Consider the following 26,055-nt stretch of genomic DNA (forward strand, 5'->3'; position numbering starts at 1 on the left):
TATATTACATTTCTGACTGTATATCCCTGTAATTATTACACACTGTAGCTTTAAGGACCAGCACCAAATACCCTATATAATGATTCTATGACCCCTTTAACATGGCAGACTCTCAGCAGGAACACACAAACGAAGTGTTAGTGCTTATGGTTAGTGTTTAGGGGCCGGTTTGGGATTCTGCTTTTCTTTCAAACACAGCGATGGAGAGTTTTTATGGCGTCCTTTGAATGGCTAGTCCATGTCTTCATTTGCTCCAGTTCCATCCACATTTAGTTTAAGCAAAGTATGGATGAAATAGCACTTTAATCATCAGTCATTATTTCACCACCAAGACCATTTCCACATTAATAGATATAATAATGTTTAAATATATACCTTTCAGAAATTAAAAAGTAAAACTTTCATTAAAAAGCTTTTGCTGAACTGCAATCATCAGAATCAGCTGTCCTGAAGCAGTGAAACCTCTAAAACCTGCAGGACAGCGTCCCCAGAGGGCTGACTTTGTGCAGGGCTCCATTAAAAGGCCTTGGCTTTGTTTAGGGGCTTCTTTTATGCAACTGGCACGGGAAACCTAAAATCTATAAATTCTGAAAAACTACAAAGGCTTTGTGCAATATTACGCATAGCTTATTGTCAAATAGCTTGGCTTTACTGTAGCTACAAGTCAAGGGTCTTCAATCAGTTTAATGACCTATATGCACTCATGAGAGGTTGGGGTAAAGGCATTTCCTAGATCTTAAACCTGATGAATATGTATGGAGTTGTATAATGGAGAGGTAATCTGAGAAAGCCAATGCATTTTACTGTCAAAGAATAGGCTACCTAAACTTCCTTTTGTTACATGTATTCTTAAAATGTAATCTTTTGTTGGCAGAGATTGTGGCTAAAAGGGCCAAAGACAAAATTACAAATTAGGGATGCCATCGATACCTTTTATAATAGATAAAATACTCATTAGTTTGATTACACAAAATATTTGACTGAATCAATTCTCAAAGCTATGGATTTTCTTTAATATGGGATGCAAATGAACTCCTGTCAGTTTTAAGTTATTGCAGAGGTATTTCTGTTTATGATCATCTTTTTTTGTCATTACAAATTTGACATTCCAAAGAAATGTTTTCCTTTGTGTTGAAAACATTAGAGAGCAATGAGCAGCTTACAGTATCTTGTTCGCAATCTGGGGATAAGGGTTCTGGTCAGGAACCCAGTGTCATGGTTTTGGTTCTGTTCAAGTTTTAACTCTGAGTTTTCCTTGGTCTTATTTCCATTCTTGTGTTCTAGTTATTTTGATTGAATTTAATTTCTTAGATATTACTTGTTTGTTTCTTGTGTCAGTCTCCTTTTCCCTAGCTCCCTTCCTGCCTCTGTTCACACCTGCTCCCAAGCATCTAATTAGATTCGTCTTTGTTTCTCTCCGCCATATGTTCTCCTCCTGTTCAGTCACTGTTTGCTGGTTTGTTGTCATTTTTTGCCCTCTTCTTGTTGTAAGTATTCCTGGTTCTCTATTTTTGTGGATTTATGTTTCGTATTTTTTCTTCAGTTGAACATGTTCACTTATTAAATATTCAAGAAAACACTTCAGCTTTTTATGTCTGCATTTGGGTCCTCTCAAACTTACACCCCTCACCGTGACACCCAGATTTTAAATCTGAGGCCTTCAAACTAGGTAACTGCAACTGCAGACTGCAGGTACTTTGTTTAAACAACCAGGCCATCATTTACCTGATAAGGAACAAGTTTTTTTTTTCTTTCAGTGTATATTGGAATCTGTAAAATATTGGGGCATTTGTTAAAAAGTCCTTTTTTTTATATGATTATAATGCTCCACTGTATATTGAATATGTGATTTTTTTTCTTTTTTCTAAGCTTTAATGACATTTTATCATCATTCTTCTCTTGATATTAATACTGCATCAACAAATCTGGCTCCCCACTAGGTATTGCAGTAATGCAAATGAAACTAACGTGATATAGAGTGCAATGGGCATCGCCGGGCTTAGAAGGATGATGTAGCTCCAGTAGACAAGAAATCCAGTGTATCCTGGGTTGCTGTCGACGACCAGTGCTGAGAAGACCTGTGTTTTGCTCATGACCTGATATGAAAACACTCCACCACCAATGGCAAGGAGTAGAGCAGCGAGCAGAACCGACAGCACAATCTGATAAACCAAAAATAAAAGCATGAAATAATTATAATACATCCAAAATTGTGCCCATTGGTTGTTCCTCCTGCCTTTCAGGTACTCACCCCAATCACAACGTAGTTGAAAACTCCCTCCAGTTGTGTCCTTTTCACTCTGAGTTTCCCACAGTTTCTCAGGATCTTTGTGTCTGCGCCTGGGATAAAAAAAAAAAAAAAAAAGTCATCATGCAACCTCTTCAGCACACCAAGTCAGAGGACCATTCTGGGTTAGAGTTCAGGGTCTCTGCTGATGTAGCCTAGAGCAACATGCTGAATCCCTGTAACCTTAAGGGGATGTGTGACCCCCAAGGTGAAGGTTAAGGGAAGAAAAAAAATGAACCTCACATGGATCAATAAAGTATAACATTATGTTTTCCAGAGATAATCTGTCAGACTTAACTAAACTTCTAAAAAAACTAAAGTTCATTTGAAAATTGAATATATACATTCAGCATCATAATACATATGTTATAAATAACCAAATAGTAACTTGTCAGCTTAGTGAATTTATTGTAGGTGTTGCCCAGTGGTTCAAGGATACTGCTTCGTTCTTTTAAGACTAAGCTGAGAGGAAAATGTAGACAGTTTTTGATAGATGCCAGTCTCTAGATAATCTTTATTGCTTGAACCCTTTAGTTATATCTGGTGGGGTCAGTTGGCATTGGTGCCTGGCCTATGATCTGATAAACAATCCCTTAGGCTATGTTCACACTACAGGCCTTAATGCTCATTTACAATTTTTTTGTGAAATCCGATTTTTTTTGAATTGCCGTTCACATTTCCAAATATATGCGACTTCTATGTGATCTCCTGTGTGAACTACACTCATACAATGCAAGTGTCCTGCATGTGCAGTAGAGGACACAATGATAGTAGAGGCCAGCACGCACTGTGTTTACGGAAGTAAATATGGATGGTAGTGCCGGAGCGCATCTAGCAGTCTTTTCCAACCATTAAAACACAATTTTTTCAAGATGCTTAAACATAAATACTGCTCTTCGCATCATCAACCGCCATGGTTGTTGTTTTTCTTGCCACTTCTTTATAGCAAGACCCAGAATAGTGACCTTTGTTGGGTATTAATGCCGTTCAGGTTGAATGGATGCGACCTGGCCGTTCAGACACAGATTGCATTTGAAAAGATCAGATTTGTATAGCATCGACATAGCCAAGTGGCCTGGGTCGCATTGGAAAAAATCGGATCTGTGTTGTTCAGACAGCCATGAAAAAATCAGGTACAGGTTGCATATGGGCCAAACAAATCTGATTTGGGTCACTTTAGGCTGCAGTGTGAATGTAGGCTTAGAGGACAGAAGGAAAGTGTATTTATAACCTCCAAGACTAACTATTCAAAGACAGAGCTGCAAGAGGTAAGCGCTTAGTGCCATAAACAGAAATACTCTGTATTCTGAATATGGCACTAAGTGAAATGAAATTTGTCACTGAGCTGAGCAGAAAAAACATAGCAGAAGGTAGATGATCTGCTGATCTGCTTAACAGCAGCTAAATTTTGTTTAAATTTTTTTTCTTTTTTAACCCTTTGGAATAAAGAGATCAAATACTCAATTAAGCAAAAAGTGACATTTCCTGCCTATGGATGGAATCTGATAATGAATTTAATAATTCATGTTTTAGTTGCTGACTATACAACAAGAAATTTCAATGAATCACAAAAACATGTATGAAAGCTTAAAGCACAGACGGAGAAATTTGCATATACCCCTGTAACAAATATCCCCGTAATAAACATCCAATAGAGAATTGGAGCTCAACCATACTCAATTTCTTCATTTATCTAAAAGTTTCTGGTGTAATTCTGTCTGGTTATTTGACCAGTTTTATTGGTGGAATCGGTAAAGTTTTAGCTATTTTATGTCCACATCGGACCACGGTAATAATGATAATTTTTCATCCATGTGACCCAAAACTTGAGAACTCTTTATAAACTTTCAAGTTAGGTGATGGTAGCAGCTGTATTTATGCAATTTATTGTTTTTGTGAAAAAATAAAGAAAGATTTTCTCTTTTCTCTTCAACAATATGGTAAAATTGCTGAATTAAAGGAATGATCTCAAGCTCACATTCCAGATGGTTTTCAAAGGGATCAAGCTGGCTGACCAATATTGACAAGATGATGAAACAAAATATTAGTTAGCATAATGCAAATAAAAAATCCTTGTTTTTGGTCCCAAGAAAGCAAAGCCTCAGATACCAAAAAAAAAAGTTAAAAACAGTGTGGGGTTAAGGGTTTTGCTCAGGAACCCAGAGTGGAGGCTGTGGGGATTAAACCGGCTACTTGCTAATCACTCAACTGACTACAACTAACTAACCATAAGGGTAAGGACCACACAGCATCTGAGGAAAATCTGTGTTTTTTTTTCCTGAATTTGAACCTAAACTTCTTTTTTTATGGCACTAGGGGCTCAATTATTGTAAAGTGGGCTGGAGAGGACCACTGGAAACCCATACATGGGTCATGCGCACTAACCACTGCACCACGGAAGCAAGGTCGACTTGAAGCCAAACTTTGACATCCACATGAAGCATTGCGAGAATAAAAGCTGCTTCTCCTCCAAAAACATGTTGCTGCCAAATCCTAACACCAAAAAATAATAATTGTATCACCCCAGTTCTTAAATCACAACAATAGCTTCCTGTTTGTACAATAACTTGTTTAAAAACCTTAGAATTTGTCCATGAAGCACTAAAGGGCCTGAAAACCATTCTAAGGTATTTGTTGAATTTAAGGCATGCTGACCCATCAGGTCAGCAGAGTCCTGCTTACTTTGAATTAACAGGACCATAACTAAAAGAGGAGAGACATCATTTAGTTTCTATGATTCTCAGCCTTGGAACAAACTCCCTGAAAAACTTAGATGCACAAAAACTGTTGGGTCCTTTAAACCAAAAAAATAAGACTTATGGTTTAGAGCAGCTCTTGAACAAATATTTAAAGTCGAGCACTTTGGATTGCATTTGCTAACAATGGAGTTATGTAAAAATAACTTGAATCACTTTTTAAAATGAACAATATGTTTGTAATTTAACCAAATATCACTGGAAATGCATGTATACATTTGAAACTCTTGGTATTGTTTGGAAATATATAGATTAGACAGGTTCTGCAAGAAAGTTACGTTTTTGTTCCAAGGTTTGCTTTAAAAAACATTGAAATTTTTTGCGTCATCGTCTGTTCACCTTGTCAAAAAGAAAACGCTCAAATATATTTCAAAGAAGCCGAATTTAATGACATTCGTCTACTAATTCTAAGGTGAGCAAATCTATACTTTTTTCAGTACTGTATATAATTTCTACCAGTGTATATAGTCAGGCCGTAAGCAAAATCGGTGTTGCGTAGGACTGTTCCCCTCAGGAGGATATGCTCGTTGTCCAGGAAGAAGCACTCTCCTTGCCAATGAAGCTGCCCTCTGAAAGTGTACAGACGATTGTTGGGCTCCTCGCAGAGCAAAACACCTATATAAAGAAATGTTCACTGATTAAATAACATTTTTCTATCAAATAAGAACAACTTGGATCTGTAGTCAAAATAAAAAAAAGAAATACTTATTCACCATTAAAGGCTCCAAGGGCCTCCTCTGAGGGGTGAGAGGTCAGCTCATTGTGTGTTGCTTTTAGTGCCTGCCGGTACTTAAGGTTGGTCTCACTTAGGGAAGAAAAAAAAAGTTCTTCAAAATAAAGTCTTAAATGAATGATGAACAGGATTTGTTTGGGGTGAAAAATGTTTCCAGTTTCAGGATTCACAATGGTAAAAAATCAGATGTTGCTAAAACATCATCCTCCAAATGTATCAACATACCTGGTAAAGATGGGTAAAGTCTACAAATATATTACTTAATAGTAATAAGTAATAGTATATTACTGGTAAATTAGTGAAATTGTAAATATTTCTTTTTAAAAAAATTTAAAACTTTAAGCCTAAATTTTTCTAAAGGGAAAAAATCCAAAGTTAGGGAAAAGTGTACATTTATCTATTATGATTTCATTGGTGAAATTATATATATAAAAAATTAATTAAACATGTGTTATCTATTGATTATTTTCAGCCTGGTTCTGCTGGAGGGTTCTTCTGGTTAACTGGGATTTTTTTTTTCGCTCCACTGTCACTGCATGCATGCTCAGTCTGAGCGATTGCTGAAAAGTCAACAACAAAATTTAAGAGAAAATTGTCTCTGCAAGTTCTTTCAGGAGGATTTTGTCTTGCAATTCAATGACTGGATGCAATCAATTGGTTTTCCTTGACAGAAACTTTTAACCAGTCAGACTGTATTGCCTCTGTAAAGTGCCTTGAGATGACAGCTGTGAATTGGCGCTATGTGTATAAACTGAATTAACCTGAAATGTTAAGCGTTAGAAGACACACAGGATATACTGTAGGCTACTTTTTAGTTGTTTATAAATATGCAGCAGGAACAGATTTCACTTTAAAACGGGAAGATGCCATTTAAGAAAGGCAAATATGTGATAATTTTTAAGAAAACAAAATAAAAAAATAGCTTCATACTAATACCTATTCTTAAAACGATTATTCTATTTTACTTCGGTAATAATGTCCCTGGCAGAATTAGGAATTGGACAAGGATGCAAGATTTCTTTTGTTGTTTTTCTTTTCCAAAATAAATAATCAAGAGGATGAAAAGAAACATGAAATATTTTTTAAAGCTCTTCCCTTGGGAGGCATGCCACAACAACAACAAAACAACCAACTTATAAAATCTCAGTCCTACTTTTCTAAACCTGTATGTACCAAAATGTAAGGCTTCTGGAAAAACTCTAGCTGGAACAATGCACTTGCATCGTTTACTTCTTAAACATGCAGTTTTGGCAACAAGCACTCATTGTGCAACTTGTGTAAAACAAAGTACGCTGCAAAATACGATCTAGAAATAAGTAAAACATTTCTTAAATCAAGTGTATTTCCCCTCAATTTTAGTAGATAAACAAGATGATTTGCCAATTCAATGAGTATTTTTACTCTTAAAATAAGACAATTAGATAATATACCCTTGTAATTAGACAATTCAGTAGCTTTTTCTTATTTTAAATTTAAATTGTCTTGTTCCATTGGCAAAGTACCTCACTTAACTCCTCAATTCAAGACAAAATGCACTTATTTTAAGAAAAAATTACTTATTTAGATTTCAGTGTTTTGCAGTGTATCAATATTTTTAAGATACCTCACTGTTAAGCATATTGGAGGATCTGTAATGCTGCTGATTTACTTCTTCAATGGGCTATTTGGACCTTGTCAAAATCTCCATTAGTCCAAGTCGTACAACCGAGCCTTTGTTTTGACAGTATGCCAGGGAGAAAAAAAATATATGTCTATATATCTTACCATTGCAAACATGCATGTTCCAAAGACCTTAATAGAATAGCTGGCATCTACCTTTTCAAACATCAAAACACTAGCCTCTGACAGGAAACTGTAACTGATCATCAGTTAGTCTTTCAAAAAGTGGATGATCTAAAACACACTGGGAAATTAACAGAAATTAATAAGACACAAATAAACCTTTCATAGTTTAACAATCTTTAGACCTAAATCTTATAGGGATGGGTTGCCTGAAGAGGAGGGAGCATGACAGAGGAATCTAATGATTTAAAAAAGAACATCAGGAATAAAGGGAAATGGTCCCTGTGTATGCTTCAACCAACTAAAGTGCTGACTCATTGGCAAAATGTGTCTGTATTATGCAAATTTACCTTCCTATCTATACAAACTAGGAGGCTTGTAAGGTGCATAAAACAAATCCTCAGAGTTCATTTCAAGAACCACTGCTAACCTTGAGTGAGAATATACCCCAACAAAACATGGATTTGTTCTAATGCTTTTTAATGGTGTTTAGCAGGAGTAATGTACATTGTTGAGGGTGCTGCATGTCTATAATTCTTGTTTTTGTTTTCTTTTCTTTGAAAGCACTTCTGTTATAGTTTCCCATATTGATTGAGTTTCTGTATTTGATTCTGATTTGTGTGTACTTAGTGTTACTTATGTTGCTGTCAACAATTGGCTTTGCATTTAAAATAAAAAGAACAAAAAAAAAAAAACCCTCAACTACTTTATCTATAAACATTTCAGAATGTGTTTCAAAAGCTGATAATTAAATATATGGATCAAGTTGGACAATTTCTCACAGCAGCTTTAGCAAACAAATTCACTAGTTTTCTACATTTTGTTACCCATCGATATCAGCCGTCTCCACATAACACAAACTATGAGGCTCTGAAGTGGAAAGCAGAAGAAGATCAGCCTGGGAAGAGAGAAAGAAGTGTAAATAGTTTCAAAAAGCAAATAGAAGTGTTTTGGTGCAGAAATGTTTTTACCCCAAGTTACTATAACTCAATGCAAACTTCAAACACAGAGGCATAAAGTCTTTACACTTGTATAACATTCTTTACACTCTGATTGAACCAAAGGCAAATCAAATAGTTTTTGGAAGAAAAAAAAAAAACAACCAAACAAAACTAAAATTGAATTTCATTTCTTATTTTCCTTGATTTACAGGCTCACAGGGATGACTTGGTCTTTGTGGATCCGCAGCACATCTCCAACACACAGATCTTTCCACTGTGCTGTTTTAAAACTGGAAGAAAAACAAGAAATTTTTATAAAAAAATTGACATTTTAATTAGTTATATTTCATCCAGAGTGACAGAAGGTATAAGCCCAGTTGCAACCCTATCAGGATTAATCAGTAATAGCAAAAATAAAAGTTTGCTTGCCATTTTCTAATTTAATTGATATCTCCTCTGAAACATATAGGTTTAAAGCTGTCTGGTTACACATTTTGATGCATTATCCAACTTCTATATATAAACATCTTTAGAGACAAAAATCTGCAAGAATTATGACATTTTTGCTGATATTATGTCTATGTAAACCTTTCATTTGAACTGTAAGAACATGTTTGTCACAGTCCTCTGATTTTCTCTGAATTTACTTTGTGTTCTGCACTCCTCTGATTCACAAAAGAACCATTTAGGGATTCACTCATTTACACTTCATCAGGGATTCATTAGTGGACTGTTTCAAAGCGATGCTGTACTGACTCCTGCGAGAATAACCCACTGCCTTTGTCCTCACCTCTGGGAGATGAGTATGTCACAGGGTCGGGAGTTAATCTCTGAGTCAGAGCGTCGCCTTGCCTGCACCGGGTAGAGAGACAGACAGGTGGGAAGAGTGAAAGAGAGCATTAGAGGGAAGCTGGAAACTGGCGGAAAAGATAGGAGTTTGGAGTGATGGACAAGGAGCAAGTGAGAGGGAATGAGGGCGGCCATGAAAGGCTGAACAGGAGAAAGGAGAAAGGAGAGATGCCATTACGAGGCTCTACAGTGACACCAGCTGGGAGATTTACACCTTCCACTAAATGATTAGTCAATAAAGAGGGGTCAAGCAAGCGTTTCACCCAGAGCTGTTAACGACCGTAACTCAGTGATGCACTTAACCAGAGAATTCTCCATGCAAAACATCACGCCTGCATTTAAAAGAAAAAGCTTTAATGATAGGAAAGAAAATTAATGCCATGAGGATGACTGCTTCTGTCAATGCGAAGAGGACAAGGAGTCGATGAGGACAATGAAGGAGAAGAAAAAGGGAGGACACACCAGCTTGAGTATCAAGAGAATAAAAGACTTAAATAAAAGACCAGACTTAACATGAATACAGCAAAGCTTTGTTTTGTCTCTATCATTCCTTTTTGGACAAGAAACATTAAACTTAGCTGGTTTGTCACTAATCGGTCATCTCACCATGTCACTGACTAGATCTTTGAGTCCCCTCACAGAAAGCACGATGAAGAGTGGAATGACGGTGATGTACCAAGGTATGGAGGAGATGGCAGGGACACACTGGAAATAACAATTACATTTGAGATAAAATAAAGATAAAATCTAGATGTTTAATTCTGTTATAAGAATAGCAAGAGAAAAAGTAATACATTACTAACAAAAAAAAGTTACTGAGCAGAATATATGGCAGATGTATTGTTCAGCGGTTTGCAAAAGAACTCACACCACTTCTACCTTTTCCATTTCTTGTATGGTTCTAATACTACCCTCAGGCTATTTGATGTGGATTACATGGGATTGATATGACAGCATTAGGCTGTTTGAAGCCATAGAACGGATAAAGATGAATGGATTTAATATTTTAAAAAGAGTTTGAAACCTGTAAATTAAGGTTTCAAACTCTTTTTAAAACCCATTTTAAAAAGAGTTTGAAACCATTTTTGAGGTTTTACCTCACAAAAAGTGCAAATGAAATTCTATGAAGACTGTGATTATGTCATGAGAAAATACATTAAAACGTAAATGCGGGCCAAGTACTTCTGCACTGCACTCTCTGATATCTTTGCATAAAGTGAAACAGATATTAATCTGAAGCCCAGCACACTGCAGAATGCTTCATTTAAATTCAAAATGGAGTGAAAGGGGACAGCAGAGGCTTCATCTGACCTGCAACACCACCATGAGGAGGAAGTAGACATTAGCAGCACGCTGGAACTGCTCATATAGTGTCAGGGGCAAGAAAGTCAGGGGGGAGTACTTGTAGCTGCGCACCACATTGTCCTAGCAACAAAACAAAAGAAAAAAAACAAAAAAACAGAGGGTTAGACAACAGAGAACATAAATCAAAACACATGGAAAAATGTGGCCAGTGACCCTACCGAAGCAGAGACTTACTGAGTATCGTCCCCAGGTGAAGCACAGGAAAGATTTTTTCTGCTTGTGTTTATGGTGGTGACGGCTGTTTGCCTTCACTTCCCATGTTAAGCCTGTTAGACGAGTTTTTTTCTTTGTATTAGAGACTTTTTTCATACAGTTCCTGTAAATATTTTAGTATAAATCCATGCTTATCCTTTTGTATAATATGCATGATATACAGTATGTTAAAAAAACAACACTGAATCAAATTAAGTACAAAGGCATCATACTTTGAACTGCTTATAGACTAAACCCTCATTTATGGCTTATAATCAAATTAATTTACTGAAAGATCATCTCCTAAAAGTAAGAATTCATGAGTGTGGATAAACCCAGACATACTGAATGTTCTGATAGACAATGATAAACAGAACACAGAAAGCAAGGAAAACAAAGAAAAAAAGGTACCAGATTCAGTATCTTCTTTGGCCATCATGCTCCACAGCGTCAGACATTTGCTGCCCTCAGGTAATGCTGCAATGAGCGGAAAACCAGATGTAATCAAGTCTGTTTGGTTTTGTAGTTTTTTTTACCTCACTGCTTATTTTTAACATTTTTACCTCTACTGTAACATATTTACTAGAATGTTGTTGCTACTGAGTTCCCTACCAGGAGTCAGTTTAGCTCAATTTCTGACTGTTTAAAAAAAAAACATAAACAAAATGTTACTATGTTGAACTAAAGACTAACCTGGCAGCCCCTCTTGTGTGTTGAACTACAAAGAAATGAAGCAGCTTTCTCAGTTAAACTTGAAAGAGGCAAATTAGGTGTGAAACAAATCAGTTTAAAATCAGGCAGTTCAATTTAACCTGCAAACCAAATAATAATCAAAATGTGAGTTATTCTGCATTGTTTGTAAGAGAAATAATCTGAGATTACTTACGTGGACTGTTTGCTTAAGTCCTTGCTTCTCTATGGCAGTGAGATAGCTGCACCGTAATTCACAAAGCTCCACAGGGAGAGATTAACATGACTGTTTTTAAAGCAATTCTGAATCCCCTTTTTGCATAATGCAAATCATGTTTCAATTCATTTCTCTCAACATCATGTGCACCATGTTCCCTCCAGGTGCGCACTTCAGGATTACACAATGTAATTTCCATTCACCTGGGGGAAGAAAAACATCAGGAGGAGGAGCTCTGTATCTTTTAACCTGTCAGATATCAGAGATCTGCTTAATGAAATTGAAGTTTTACGGTCACCAGCTTAAATATCTATGTCAGTTCTAATGTGTCATGGTCCATGTTTGAAAGACTGAAATATTAACCCACAGTAACTGAATATTAACAGACCTAAATCTCTTAGAAATGTCTTAGAAAGTATTTCCGGCAATGTGATAAGGGTCCTTTTGTAAAGTGGAAGCACTGGGAGTATTGGTTAACAATTATGTGAAAGCTGTAAAAGCTTAAACCAGGCAAACCTTTGCTACTCTTTACAGCTTTTCCTATTTGTTTTTATATATTTAACAGTAATGTTAAATATATTGTTTAAAGGAAAACTTTCTTATGACCTCTTTCAAATGTATAATAAAATTATAAAATTGAAACAAAAAAAAAATAGATTTAGTTCTATTTCTTGTGGTATATGTTGCACATATATAATATTTCCAAATTAGCAAGCTGGATTTATTTTCTTAAATTAAATAAATCTGTAAGTTATAAAAGGTAATAAGAATTTATATTTCTCTATGAATCTAATGCCACCTGGTGGAGACAAGTAAAAACTGCAGTTTAACTATCAAACAGGGGTCAAAAAGGCTACATTTGTAAACAATGGCAGTGCTGAAGAGAAAAAAAAAACAGTTTGCTGAATTTATGCTTGTCAAATGACAGTTAAATGTACTATTTGTGGTTTCATATCTCTTTGTCTCATTTCTTTTCCCTGAGTGAGGTTGCCCCCCACAAAGGCCACACACCAACACCTGAACGTGTGCGCATCTACGTCTTATATGTGTCTGCACGTGAATGCGCGTGCATATCTAGGGCGATCTTTTCCTATCTATTTTTACAGCTGGGTTGTGCAGCAGAGTGGTTAGGGTAACGTACTAGTGGTGTGGCACTGGTGCTCTCAGACCTCTGCAATAAAAATGAGAGTCGATAGGCCAAACTTTTCCCCCACAGTTTAACCGTTGCCCAACATCTCAGACAAACCCCATAACCAATGGACAAGAAGCAAAATTATACAGTGACAATTGTGGTGGCAGGTGGGACTGAGCAGGGTGGTGGGTTCTCCAGTATGTGAAGGGCATAGGCTGCTGTTAAAGGAAGGCTTGTTGTCTTACCGGCAATATGTATGTTTAAAGTAATTCCATGTTATTTTCAATTTCTATATGTCACAATATAAAATTAATTATTTGGTAGAACATCAGTGACATGTATATTATATGCAATGCCTTGCAAAAACATCCATACCCTTTGACATTTTCTAAATTTTTCACTTTACAGCAACAAATTTCCTTTGGAATTTTATCTCATAAATCAATGCTAAGTGATGCATAATGGTGAAGTAAAAGACTGAAAAGTTCATCTTATAATAACCAAAACAATGAGAACAGACTGATCTTGAACAATGATGATTTATTTACAGATTTGTGGATCATCTATCCACTGGTGTGCTCAAAAGCAACTGGACATAAACTGTTTGACTTCTTACCCTTTCTTCTGTGATATATAGCACACTTTACAAAAATCAGACCAAAGCTCTAATTCAACCCCGCTTTCCTATTTTGTAAAATACACTACATACATACATACGTACGTATTCTTTTTTTCTCTTACTCACTTGAGTGTGATAGAATGTGCCCAGTCCTGGGTCTATCCTGCAGCTTTCCCAATGCAGATGGATATGGAAATCCCAGCAATAACCCCTTCAGACTTCAATGAACCTCTTTCATAGGATGAATTGAGAAAAAAAAAGAAACATTTGCTGTATAATAATATTAACTGTAGTGTTAGCCTATGCTCTCTCTGCAGAGATTAAGATTGACAAGATAAGCCATGGTTTATGCTACTTTACACAAATAAATTATTCATGCTAACTATGTAGCTCAGGTTACATTTATCATTCACCAAAGAATAAGCTATACGTAGAGTTTGGGGTTTGTTATTCAAGTCAATAGTTAAATTCGACGTTGTATTTCTTATTAAATATTTTGTCTTTTTCTTGTCTTTTTCAATTTTAATGTCAGCCTCCTAAGCTATGATGTAAACATTTCATTGCAAATGTAATTACACTTTTTTACATTTTGTCACATCACAACCATAAACTTTCATTTATCAAATGTCTTGGTTGTGATGTGCCTGTTTTTTTATAGAAAGCTATTGGGGAACAGTACCAAGCAGTTTGCACCAACAAACTTCAGCCAATTGGTACCTTGAAGGTAGCGATTTGATTCCTGGGTGCTATACCTAGTGGTAACTTTTAGCTTATTTTTTTTACTTTCTTTGTGCTGAACCAATTTTTGCTTATCTATTCTGAAGATGTGGGTAACAGTTACATAGGATGCAGGGGTTTACCCAGTGACCAGAGGGTTTAAAACTCCAGCTCTGTCTGTCCCTGTCCTCAGGTAAAACATTTCAACTACATTCCCTACTAATGGTGGTCAGAGGGCCCCTGTGCTACAGCTCTGCCCCAGAGCAGCTGTGTGTATGTAGCCTGCCACCATCAGTGTCTGAATGTATACTAATGGAAGAATAACTCCATGTAGTGTAAAGCCCTTTAGAGTTAACTGACTTTAAAAGGTGCCATGTAAACACAGGTCATTTACAGAGATTAACCAAATGCTTTACATACGGTCAAATTATCTTCCCATGCCTTTTTCTGGAATGACTGAAAGGTTTCTTGAATCAACACCTCTGATCTCATCGTGCAGTTATCATGTGGACATGATGATAAACTGCCAGCAGATTCTATTTCCTGGAACTTCCAAGCCTTTGCCTTAAATACGCACAATAAAATACTGTCACATCGCTCACTCCTCACAAAGATCTTGAACTGCTCATTTCTTCTCATTATCAAACCCGAACCTCTAAAGAGTAGGATTGAATCTGATGCAGGTTAAACTCTTTAGCAACAGATGTTTTATATGCTATCACTTTATCTTTACATGTTTACTTTTTACATGGTCTTTGTGGTGTTGGACCAGTAATATCTAAAAATTTCCAAAGTGTCTGTGACTAATCCCTATATGACCACTTTTCTGTTACTTTTGAAAGCATAGTTAATGACTCAGTTAACCAAGTAGACATCACTTTTTTTTCAAACTCTCTTGATGAGCTGGTAGATAACTTTTCTTCTAAAATCTCAGGCATCATTAATTCAATTGCTCCAAATAAATTAAAGGTTCTTTGGGGAAAAAGATAGGTCTGAGTCGAGTAGTGCTCCACCAATCACAAATCAGAAAAGGGAGTATAAAAAAGCAGATCTATAAAGAGAAACTTTACAAATATAACCTGCCACTGAAAAAATTCAAGACAATATTGTATCTTTGAGATCATTAGCAACAAGTCTTGTGTTTTATTTGCCACAGTCAAAGAATTTGCTAACTTCTTCACTGAAAATACATAAAAGACTAGAGAAGCAATTTGTACATCCATACTAAGACCATTACCAAAGCTTTCCATCACTAGAGCTGATCTTGACAAGATTTTCCAATTTAACCAACTTCAATAATGTGGAAGAAATTATACACCAACCAATCTATTCTTCCGGCTATCTGACTTTTTATCCACAGCTTCCTGTAAGAAAGCTTTGCTTGTCAAAACCTCCTGATTTAACACAAATAATAAACATGTCCCTTTTGTGAAGTGCTTTTCCCAAGTTGAAAAATAGCTTCTTTGACAAGTTTCTACTGTAGAACTACAGGCCTATCTCAAACCTTTAGTACATCAGTGAGATTAAAGAAAAGGCTGTTTAGCACTTAAACAACTTCATAAGAATTATCAGTTGCTTTGATGTCTTCCAGTCAGGCTGTCAAGTACACCACAGTAGAAAGGCTGCCTTTGTCAATGTGTTCAATGACATTCGTATACGGTAAATGCAGACTGTGAAGGAACCACAGCGGTGGCGTTATTCGACCTTAATGAAGCATTCTACACTGTTGATCACTTTGGTTTTTTTTTTTAGAATGTTTGGAAAACAGCATTAGCCTTTCTAATAGAGAACTGGACTGAATTAAATCCTAAATGGAGGATGGGGGCATTTTTGGTGTCAATGGGTGACTTTAAAAATAACAAAGATAATAAAAAAGTTATAAAAAAGTTAAAAGGAAAATGTAACCACAAAAATGACATGTGATGTTCCCCAAGGGTCCATCTTAAGACCCCTTTTATTCAATATCTACATGCTCCCCCAACTCAGATCTTAATAAAAAAAAAAAAAAGTAAATAGAAAAAAAACAAAAGTAATAGTTTTTGGACCACCGAACCATCAGAGGCACATAAACACAGTAATAAAGTCAGCCTTCTACTGTATCACCTAAAGCAGGGTTTCTTAATGCTGGCCTTCAGGGCCCACTTTCTTTCATGTTTTAGATGTTTCTAATTAAAATTTTCGCATTACCTCCTAAACAGCCATGAAATGCTGCAAAAGCATTTTCATTCAGACAAGGGGTTTGGAGGCAGGGAAACACCTGAAACAGACAGTGGGCCCTGAGGACTGAGGAGGAAAGCCTGACATGAAGAACATCTCAGGGATTAATGGACTGCTGTCTTAGCAGATTTTTACAACTAAATTCATGTATGAATTCTTTGTAAAATTGTTTAAAGCAACAGTAATAGGTCAGCCTAAAAGATCAGCAGCTCATCTAGAATGCTGCTGCCCGTGTCCTCACTATAACTGAGAAAGTGGAGCACACCATTGCAACTGAAAAGTTGTTACATTGTCCAACTGTATCTCAGAGAATAAACTTCAAAATACTTCTGTTAATCTATAAACCACCGGATAGCTTAGTGCCAAAACACATTACAGACTTACTGTCAGTGTGTCAACTGTGCAGACCTCTCGGGTCTTCTGGCTCTAAGCTAGTCTTCATACCCATCACTGAAATCCTAGGTTGCTTTAAAATGAGAACAACATTTCTCCAGAGACCTTTGACTTCACTATTTAAACATTATTATTTTTTTCAGTCCACTTTTTCTTTAATTTTTAAATTAATTTTATCTTTTTAAATAGAATTCTCTTATTTTAACTAGTCATTCTATCATTTGTGTTGCCTTCATTCCATTGCAATTTCTTTTTATTTTTCTTTTCATTTACAGCTATTTTATTCACCGTGCTACTGAAATTAGCTGTATAAAAAACATGGCCAGCCTGTGATCAAACAGGAGCTATATTACATACAGGTAAACGGAAAACACACACACACACACACACACACACACACACACACACACACACACACACACACACACACACACACACACACACACACATATATATATATATATATATGGTCTATATCTATATATAGATATAGATTTTTATATAAGAATAACTGAATTTTATTGATCTTGCATTAGAGAAATTTACCTCTGCATTTAACCCATCCATTCTGCATTTACCCCTCTGCATTTAACCTGAGACCGAACTAGGTACCTGCAACCTCCTCAGAGCACAAACTTTGGAAGTTACCAGCGCGCATCAGATGAACTATTTGTAAGATGACTATTTTTGTAAATTCTTTATATAGGTGTTCTGTTGTGTGTAATTTATACAGTAGATTGTAATCACTTTTTTTTTCTCCAACAACCTGTGTTTTTGTAATCACTATCATGTGTGGTTAATGTGTGGCCTGTATTAGGTGGCAGTGGCCTGCAATGGGTGGTACTGCCTTTGTTTTTGATCTTATCTTGAAAAAGACTTGAGGTTTTGATATATAGATAACTTAAAGCTCAGTTATGCATGTACAGTGAGCAGGTTTTTCTTAAATTGAATGTGGCTGTAATCTGGTTTATTATCAGTTATCCAGTCATACAAAAACAGACTTTGACCTCATTTATAAAACAAATATAACAACTTTTAAAAACGTCTTACAGAAGTAGCGTAAAACAGCTGTGAAGCCAGTTCATGCAGCAGCTGTGAACAGAAACATATTTTTGCAAATGCTAAAGCCACTTCTTATGTACACTGACATGTTACAAATTCTTAGAACTGACTAATTAGATAGGATGTCATTTCACACATGCGGACACAATTCAAATGTTTTTTTTTAGTGTATCTAGTTATGATTAACAGTTCTCCTGTCACATTAGTTCAAACTGAGAAATGCAAGAGAAGTTGTTAAATTTAACTTCCCTTTTCTAATGAAAAGAGGCTGTTTAAAGATGATGTGGCTATTAGATTACATTTTCTTCTATAGTAACCAGGATGCTACATATCTTATTATACCATAATAGACAATAATTCCTTCTTGAATTAAGTCAACCAATGTGTCATCACCGAATGAATATATATATAATCATTGTTTAATCATTGTGAACTTCTTTTTTAGCAAGCGTTTAGAGGAAACCTAAAACACTGGCTTCAAAAAAAAGCATCTCAATACAAAAACAGCTTAGTTTAATGTCAATTAAAATATCTGAATTCACTTCAGTAATCACTTTTTAGCAATCACTTCTTAAAGCTGGGGCTTTTGGAGCCAAAATGATGCAGATCTGGCACAAAAGCACAGCTGCACCTGATGCTGGTGTGCAAGATGGTAAAAAATGTAGGTGCTGAGAGAGGACCTTCAGAGCAACAATTCTTCAGTGCAGTGTGTGAAAAAGCCCAGTCCGTGGGAAGAAACAATGCAGCAGTTTTCAGGGCCCACTTCAATTGCTACTGTAAGCTTGTCATGTGACTGTGTACAAAAGTCTCACTGCAGTTGCGAGTGAAGAAGCAACATCCTCCACGCTCTCTGAGGCTTAGCTTCCTGTAAAAAGTGGTTAGAAGCTGAGCTGTAAGTTAAGGAGAAGGAATCAGTCCAGCAGATGTGAACCTCAGCAATCACTCTGACCTTCCTCAACAGGGTGACTGAGAAAAAGGCTGCAATAAAAAACACAGGTTGCGATTAAGATAAATGAAAGCAGAGGGTTGTGTGTACAAATTAGATCATGGGTGAGGTGGGAGTTTTTACGTGTGAGGGGTAAAACAACATCAAAATTCGCAGGAACAAAGTGATCTGACTAACAGCTACTGATGAGTCACCTGCTGGTAAAGTTATCTTAAGTGAAATTTGTGGGTGAACTCAAACAGGTTAGAATTAAGAAATCAGTTTCAAGACTTTGCCACAGGGTTTATGATTGTAAAACTTATGTGAAAATGAGGGAAATAGGATAATCTAAGATTCTCAGCGCATGCACCAAATAGAAATTTTGGGTCGATTTTGATGTTTATGCACAGCTATTTTCAATTAGTTTGGTAATTGTGTCAAGAACTATAACATAGAAAAAGAATGGGATACAGAAGGTGTTTTCCAGCCCTCCTGGTGTTATCAGTCGATGTTCTTATGAGCGCCGGAAGTGAGAAAAAGTATTTTTTTACCAAGAATAAGTTGCCTAGCAAGGTTTATTGGAGATTTGTTCAGTTTTTAAGTATAGTATAGTTCAGTTAAGTATTAATTGTAGTACAAAAACTGCAGTCTCTGACTGGACTCTTTGGACAAAGATTTCACTTTTGAAAACATAAATTCAGCTCTGATTTATATATGATCTGTTTTGTCAGCCAACAAATAGACTTTTTTTACAGTGTTTTTTGACCACCAACCCTTGTATTCCTTTTGTCTTTTATCCCTTTTTATTGCTTTGTTTCTTTCTCTGCTTCTGTCTCCTTGAACCCCAGTCGGCCTCGGCAGATGGCCGCTTACACTGATCCTGGTTCTGCTGGAGGGTTCTTCCTGTTAAAAGGTAGTGTTCCTCTCCACTGTCGCTACAAGCATGCTTGGTGTGAGGGACTCCCTTCAAGTCAATGAGTTGATACAATCAGCTTGTTTTCCTTAGATAGTAAACTTTGAACCACTCTCACTGTATGATGCGGTTTAATTGTCTCTGTAAAGTTGCTTCAGATGACATGTATTGTGAATAGGGGCTATATAAAAAAAAAAATGAATTGATTGTGCAAAAAAATTTTTTGCCCATGTTTGAGCTGTTTTTCTCTTTTATCTGTGATGTTTTACTAATTTTTCTGTACAGCACTGGTTATTCTATAAGTGCTTAAAAAATACAATTGGATTGGATTGAAAATAATGTCTGTGAGTTCTTTCACTATTAGGAATTTTAAAATAATTTTATGGGGAAACTTATGACACAGAGGTTATGTGCAGTATTACAGTCTCACGACAACTCCTGTTCTCCTGCACAATGTGTTTTATTTTTGGAAAATCACAGTTGAGTGGGATACTGCCATGTCCACTGCAAATTTATGAGGAAACTATGAGGCATCTAATCCCTGAGAGTTTTTACGGGAGGTAATTGGTGAAAGACGCTTTTTGAGTTGTCTTCCCTTGTTAACATCAACCACAATGAAGAGGGATGCATGTTATATTTATACTTTTATTTCCAGGTTTCTTTTATGCATCTATTTTTCTTTTTCTTTTCACTGAATCTGAACTGTTGAATGTACAAGTATAACAAGTAACAAAGCAAACAAAAAAAGACAATATTTACATCACAAGTTATTGTTCTGCAGAAAAAAAATGATACAATTCAAAAAAGATTTTAAGTGCCACGTAAGTAAGCAAATAATCCTAATATATGCAATAAAAATGTTCTCTTGTTCTCTAAAAAAATGACAGAAATTAAAAATATTTAATTTCCATTATGTTTCAGCAATCAAATTCCTAGAGAGTCCATTAGGTAAATAAATACCTTAGAGAAAAGGAGAAGAAGGTTAAGGTTGAACAACTCTTAAAAAGAATTACAGTCAAAATATCTTAAGGGGGAATATTGTATATTTAGAAGAAAGATTAAATTAGAGACTCCGCATTAGGTAACATAATAATTGTTTAAATAACTGACTGACACATATTTCATTACTCGCTGCTTGTTCTTTGACAGATTTGGGTGAACTGATGATATAACCGTCTGACAGGTTGCGATAGCAGAACCGCTGAAAAAAGAAGGTCAGGCGATGCGACAAACAAGACTGATTGAGTAATAAAGAGGTGAGTGACTAAGTCCCACTGTAATTGCTCAAAAGAAAATTCAACTTAGCCTTGATTTGGTTCAGACATGAGGCAGCTAAAAAACATGTTTTGTTTTGAACCTTTTGTCATGTCTGGGAGACAGAGTTGTCAGATAGATCAGCCTTAGCTTTCTGTCGATTATATTTAATATCATATCAAATAGTGTTATTCATCATTTATCAAATAAATTATGTTTGATAAATTTAAAAAAATATATTGATTAGTATATATATATTTTTTTACTAATGAATTATAGCATTGCTGGCAGCACTAAAGAAAAAAGGTGTTTTTGTGGGATATCTGTCTTTTCAACTGCAAATTTTTCTTCTAAGTCTGCCTGAAAAATATTCAGATAAGACATTGAAATTATTTACAGCACTTCCAATTTCCAAATTTAATTATGATTCAAAGTTAATCAAAGTGGTATTACATTTTTCACTTTAATCAAAATTTATCAAAACAAGATGGATATATATATATGTTAGGCAAATATATATATATATATATTTTTTTTTTTTTCTTGTTTTTTTTTCTTGTGGTTACCCTGCTTTGGTACTTGTAAGGAGCAATAGGTCCTAAAAACAAAGTATACATAAAAAATAATATAAATTTTCTCTATGATAAAGATTTCACCTGCTGTATTACTTCTTTTTCTCTCAGACTACCTGTAAATTTGACAACAGTTCCAAGCTAATTCTCCTTGTTTTCATTTTCTTTTTCCCTAGATTAAAAAAAAAAAATTAAAATATTCAGAAGGTGTCAAAAACCTTGTGTGGAAGGTTTTCCATTTTCCCCTGGAGCACCCAATGTGGGTGTGGCCGGCTGTCAGACGCACCTGAGATCTATCTGCACATCCATCTGTTGGGGATTTAAGGAGCTGCAGCCATCTCTTCATCGCCTGATGGTCCCATACTACGGTACCAGTTTAGCCAACATTTGCCTCTATGAGAGAAGTAGTTTCTTTTCCCATTGTTGCTTTTCAAATCACTCACCTCTCGTCTATCTGGATTTTCAGATTGGAACGAGTTTCTCCCGCACTGATCACGCAGAGTCAAGCCCTCTTTTTGCCGACCTTCGCTACCTGCTTCCATCTGCAGCTCCTCTTCACTCTGCCTGCCTGCTCTCCACCATCTCTGAGACAGCTCTCAGGCTCAGCTCATTCCCTTAATTGGAAACCCACCTCTTGGGCATTCACCTCCTCCATCCTGAACCTTCATCCTCCTACACAACAGGTGCCTGTTTTTCCCCAAAGGGACTCCCTGTCCTTTTCCCCATCCTGCTTGGCCGAGTTAGTAAATAAAAATCCACACTTAAATTTGTGTCCATGCCTGATTCTGCATGTGGGTCAGAAAGGTTCAGCCAGATAAGACAGAAGGTTCCAGTTGCCCCTAACTTAAGCCTGTGTTGTAGATTACATTGCATGCAACTGGACTTTCGTTTAGATTTTCTGAAGAATATTTCAACACCTATCCAGGAGTGTTTCCTTGTTTTGTGGTTGCCATGATCCGGATGACTAAGAATTTGCTAAAGCATCCCGAAAATAAATATTTCCTGGAAATCTGAGTTCCAAAAAACCAGGAGCTGAAGTTGAAGAGTAGATCCTAGAAAGATGATTAAAAGAAGAGTCATAAGCAGGCAAGAAAAAAAAACCATTGTTTAAAAAAGGTAATATTAAGAGGATCTGACAAACGGAAATCCAATTTAGAATTTTCAATAGTATGTAATTAATAAACAGGCTTCAGGTTCAGGCTTATTTTATTGTCAATGCTTTTCAGGCATAAAAAAAAAGGTTTTTTTTTTCAAAAAGGTTTTAATATTAAGTTCCTCTAAAGCAGATTGCATTATCACGTTGTCGTAAAGGAATTTCGCCTTAAAGCCTTCATCCAATCTTGTGCCTTCTCTCTGGGCATTTGTTTACACAGAGCACTGAGGGGCCCACAGCACCACGTCAACAGGTTTGATGTTTTGAGTGTAAGGGGGAACCACAAACTGTTTGGATGGTTTTTAATGGCAGGAAATTAGTCAAAACAGAAGGAATGGTAAAAGGCAATTGTAAAAAAGATGTGGTTTACCTGTCAGCTAGATGATGAATCAGAGTAGTATGCTGCAATAGTTTAACAATTAGTGTAAGAGTGGAAAACAACAGCTGAAGCAATTAACTTTAAAGATGCTGGATCAGTTTTCTTTTGGTCTTAAATATCAGGCTGCTTTACTGTAATTTTTAGTACTGTAGCTATTCCAATGTTGTTGCAGAGATACTGCCTTGTTGTCATAAATTCTTAATACAGCACTTATAAGACACTACAGTCCTGTTGTTTTTTCACAACATTAATAGCATGCCATACAATGGCAAAATTTTGCATACTAATACATGCTACTGTATAATGATAATGACTTTGGTTCTTAAGTTAAACAAGGAAGGAATTTAAGTTATGTGCGTGAAAAACATAATTAGACTTTGTTATGCTAAACTGCAGGAGATAATTGGTGATATAAGTGTAAAGCCATTAAATGAAATACAGCTTATGATCAGACATCCAGATGAAGAAATCATGTGCAACAAGCAGTCAGGATGTGGCTGTTGCATGCAGACCCACCACCACAATGGTTTCTGAGCAGGTTTTTGATGCACATTGTCAATTAAACATCCTGAAATGGAACCGATTTAGTTCAGTGACAAAGATAAGTACTCCAGAATCATTGATATATTATAATATTCTGCATTTTTAGTCTGAACTGCTTCAGGATCGCAGCACAGATTTATTTTCCTCCTTGACAGTTAGAAGTGACATATCTTCATTTACTCTTTGGTGTTGTTTTGTAATTTTCCACTTCTGTAAGTCAACAAATTCATCTGATGTAATTCACCAAGCCTGCTGTGGGACTGCCTCTTTAAAAATCTGAGGGACATTCTTTTCCGAGTAAAAGAAAAAATCTGACTGTTAAAACACGGCTGACTGTGGCACGTGTGGTTACAGTGAGTCAGACTGAAAAATCTGCTGGAGTTTTCTATAAACACAGACCTGATACAACTCCCCCTCCCCGTCCCCCTACACCACCACCACCACCACCTCTCACTCCCCCAACACCACCCTCAGCCCTGTGTTGATCTGGACAGCCCTTGAGCTCTGAACACAACAAGATGTGTTGAGTCTAAACTGCACAAACAGGAGCTTGTACAATGTACTGTGGTTTTCCTTTGGGTGGCAATGTTTAGTCCAGTTATGCCACTTGGAGGGGAAAGGCTGCTTTCACTGCCAGAGGAAGGACCTTTGTTAAAATACCTTTTACAACAGCTGAAACATAAAGAAGAAATTCTTCAATATACCTTAGTTTAAAATCTAAACAAAAGATAAGGAGGGATACAAGTAATTAGTAGTAGAGGATGAAAGTGCATTGAGAGAAATGGACCAGGAATGGTATTTACCATGCACACGGCACAGACCAACATCACTCAGGAACACTTTTACTGCTAATCTGGATAACATTTGATGATGTTATGCACCCACACTATTGAAAGTATGATGCTACCAGAAACCACTTTATTTATAAACCATGTGCAGCTACATGGAAGAGAATTGAATTTAGAGATACCGTCTCTAAGATATTGAATTTATATTTCACTTGATGCCCAAACACAAAGCAGTTCCTAATTGAGTAGCTGAAGGAAGATAGAAAGTTTTCAGAGACTTTTAAATCAATTTAAAAAAAATTTTAGCAATGTGTGCATTTAGGGCACTATCAAATATTACCTTGTAGGAACAATTTTAACCACAGTTACATCTGCAGATATTATTTGGTGTGTCTCTACTGGCTTTGCACATCTGACCATTGCATGTTTTGTCTATTCTTCAATGAAAATGTTTTTACTTGAAAAAGGTTCTTTGTGAAGCGAATTTAAGGCTTTGACTGGGCTACTGCAGTCTGTATTGGTCTGACTAATGAACTCTAGACAAAAGAATCATTTCTCACAGTGCCGAATTAAATTAGATTGTTTTAGAGTTTGGAAAATCTAATTTACATGTCTACAACTTTAAAAATGCATAATTTTGTTTATTATGGAACAATTAAGGAAACAATGACAGGGAACTTTATTGAACATAGCTGTTTACAGAATGACTTATGCTTTGTTCAAGAAATGTCTTTATATAGTAACAGCCATCTTTCCCTCGATTCAGATAAGCTTCCTGCTTCCTCCCGACAGCATGATACTGCCACCACCTTGTTAAGCTGTGGGGATGGTGTCCTTGGATTGAAGGGTTAAGGTGGGTTTGTTCCAGACATAGAAGTTTCCTTTGTGGCTAAAAAGTTCAGTTTGGTCTCATTTGACCTGAGGTCATTCCTCAGTATCTCTGGGGGAATTTCCAACATATATTTGTGGCAAAGTTAAAACATGCATTCTTATTTTCAACACTAATGAGATTATGATATTTTCTCATGATCCCATATGGGTATTAACTTCTTGACAACTATATCCCTATATAACCTGTTTGGAGAGTTTGTTTGGAGAGAGTCATCATGGTGTGATGCCTTGATGAGGTGTTTTTAAGCACAGATGCATCTTTAAGCTGCAGGACTCCAGCCCTTAAAGACTGAAGTTTGAGATCACTGATTTGGGGGCTTCATGGAAAAGGGTGGATACACATAAATCTATAAAATTAAGTTATTCTCACTTTTTCTTATTCTTTTTTATTTATGTTTTTCTAATTGTCATCTCATTTTAACATTTTAGATTTTTCTTTTTTTTTTTTTTGCAAAGATCTAAGGTTACAAAACATTAAAACCTTACTTAGCTGGAAGGAAAGAAAATGGGTTAAAAGGTCAGGGGATTAGAATTTCAGAAGACACTCTTAGTCATTTCAACAGTGTTACACCTCATCTGAAGATTTTTTTTGTAGCACCTTCATATTTAACATGGAGTTCTTGGCTGTGATGACAGTTTCCACATGTTTTTAGACCTTCTGCAAATTCATTCCACTCTTTTGGTT

At 36.1% G+C, this 26,055-nt stretch overlaps 1 protein-coding gene across 2 annotated transcripts in view; it reads right to left on the reverse strand.

Moving 5' to 3' along the window:
* The window catches only part of LOC107089722 (phospholipid-transporting ATPase IC-like), a 34,262-nt gene extending 22,266 nt beyond the window's left edge, over positions 1 to 11,996 (reverse strand). For both annotated transcript variants that reach the window (XM_015382654.1, XM_015382655.1), the window contains exons 1-12: positions 11,792 to 11,996; positions 11,317 to 11,382; positions 10,888 to 10,979; positions 10,660 to 10,773; positions 9,955 to 10,053; positions 9,290 to 9,351; positions 8,717 to 8,789; positions 8,386 to 8,456; positions 5,757 to 5,848; positions 5,500 to 5,658; positions 2,252 to 2,340; positions 1,969 to 2,162 (exon numbers count right to left, since the gene is read on the reverse strand). In XM_015382654.1, coding sequence (XP_015238140.1) covers positions 1,969 to 2,162; positions 2,252 to 2,340; positions 5,500 to 5,658; positions 5,757 to 5,848; positions 8,386 to 8,456; positions 8,717 to 8,789; positions 9,290 to 9,351; positions 9,955 to 10,053; positions 10,660 to 10,773; positions 10,888 to 10,979; positions 11,317 to 11,344 — 1,073 coding nt within the window. In that variant the 5' untranslated portion in view covers positions 11,345 to 11,382; positions 11,792 to 11,996. The remainder of the gene's footprint in view (positions 1 to 1,968; positions 2,163 to 2,251; positions 2,341 to 5,499; positions 5,659 to 5,756; positions 5,849 to 8,385; positions 8,457 to 8,716; positions 8,790 to 9,289; positions 9,352 to 9,954; positions 10,054 to 10,659; positions 10,774 to 10,887; positions 10,980 to 11,316; positions 11,383 to 11,791) is intronic.
* Positions 11,997 to 26,055: the final 14,059 nt, after the last annotated feature.

The sequence above is a fragment of the Cyprinodon variegatus genome, unplaced genomic scaffold (assembly GCF_000732505.1).
Source record: "Cyprinodon variegatus isolate N-32 unplaced genomic scaffold, C_variegatus-1.0 Scaffold261, whole genome shotgun sequence".
In the NCBI taxonomy this organism is placed as follows: domain Eukaryota; kingdom Metazoa; phylum Chordata; class Actinopteri; order Cyprinodontiformes; family Cyprinodontidae; genus Cyprinodon; species Cyprinodon variegatus.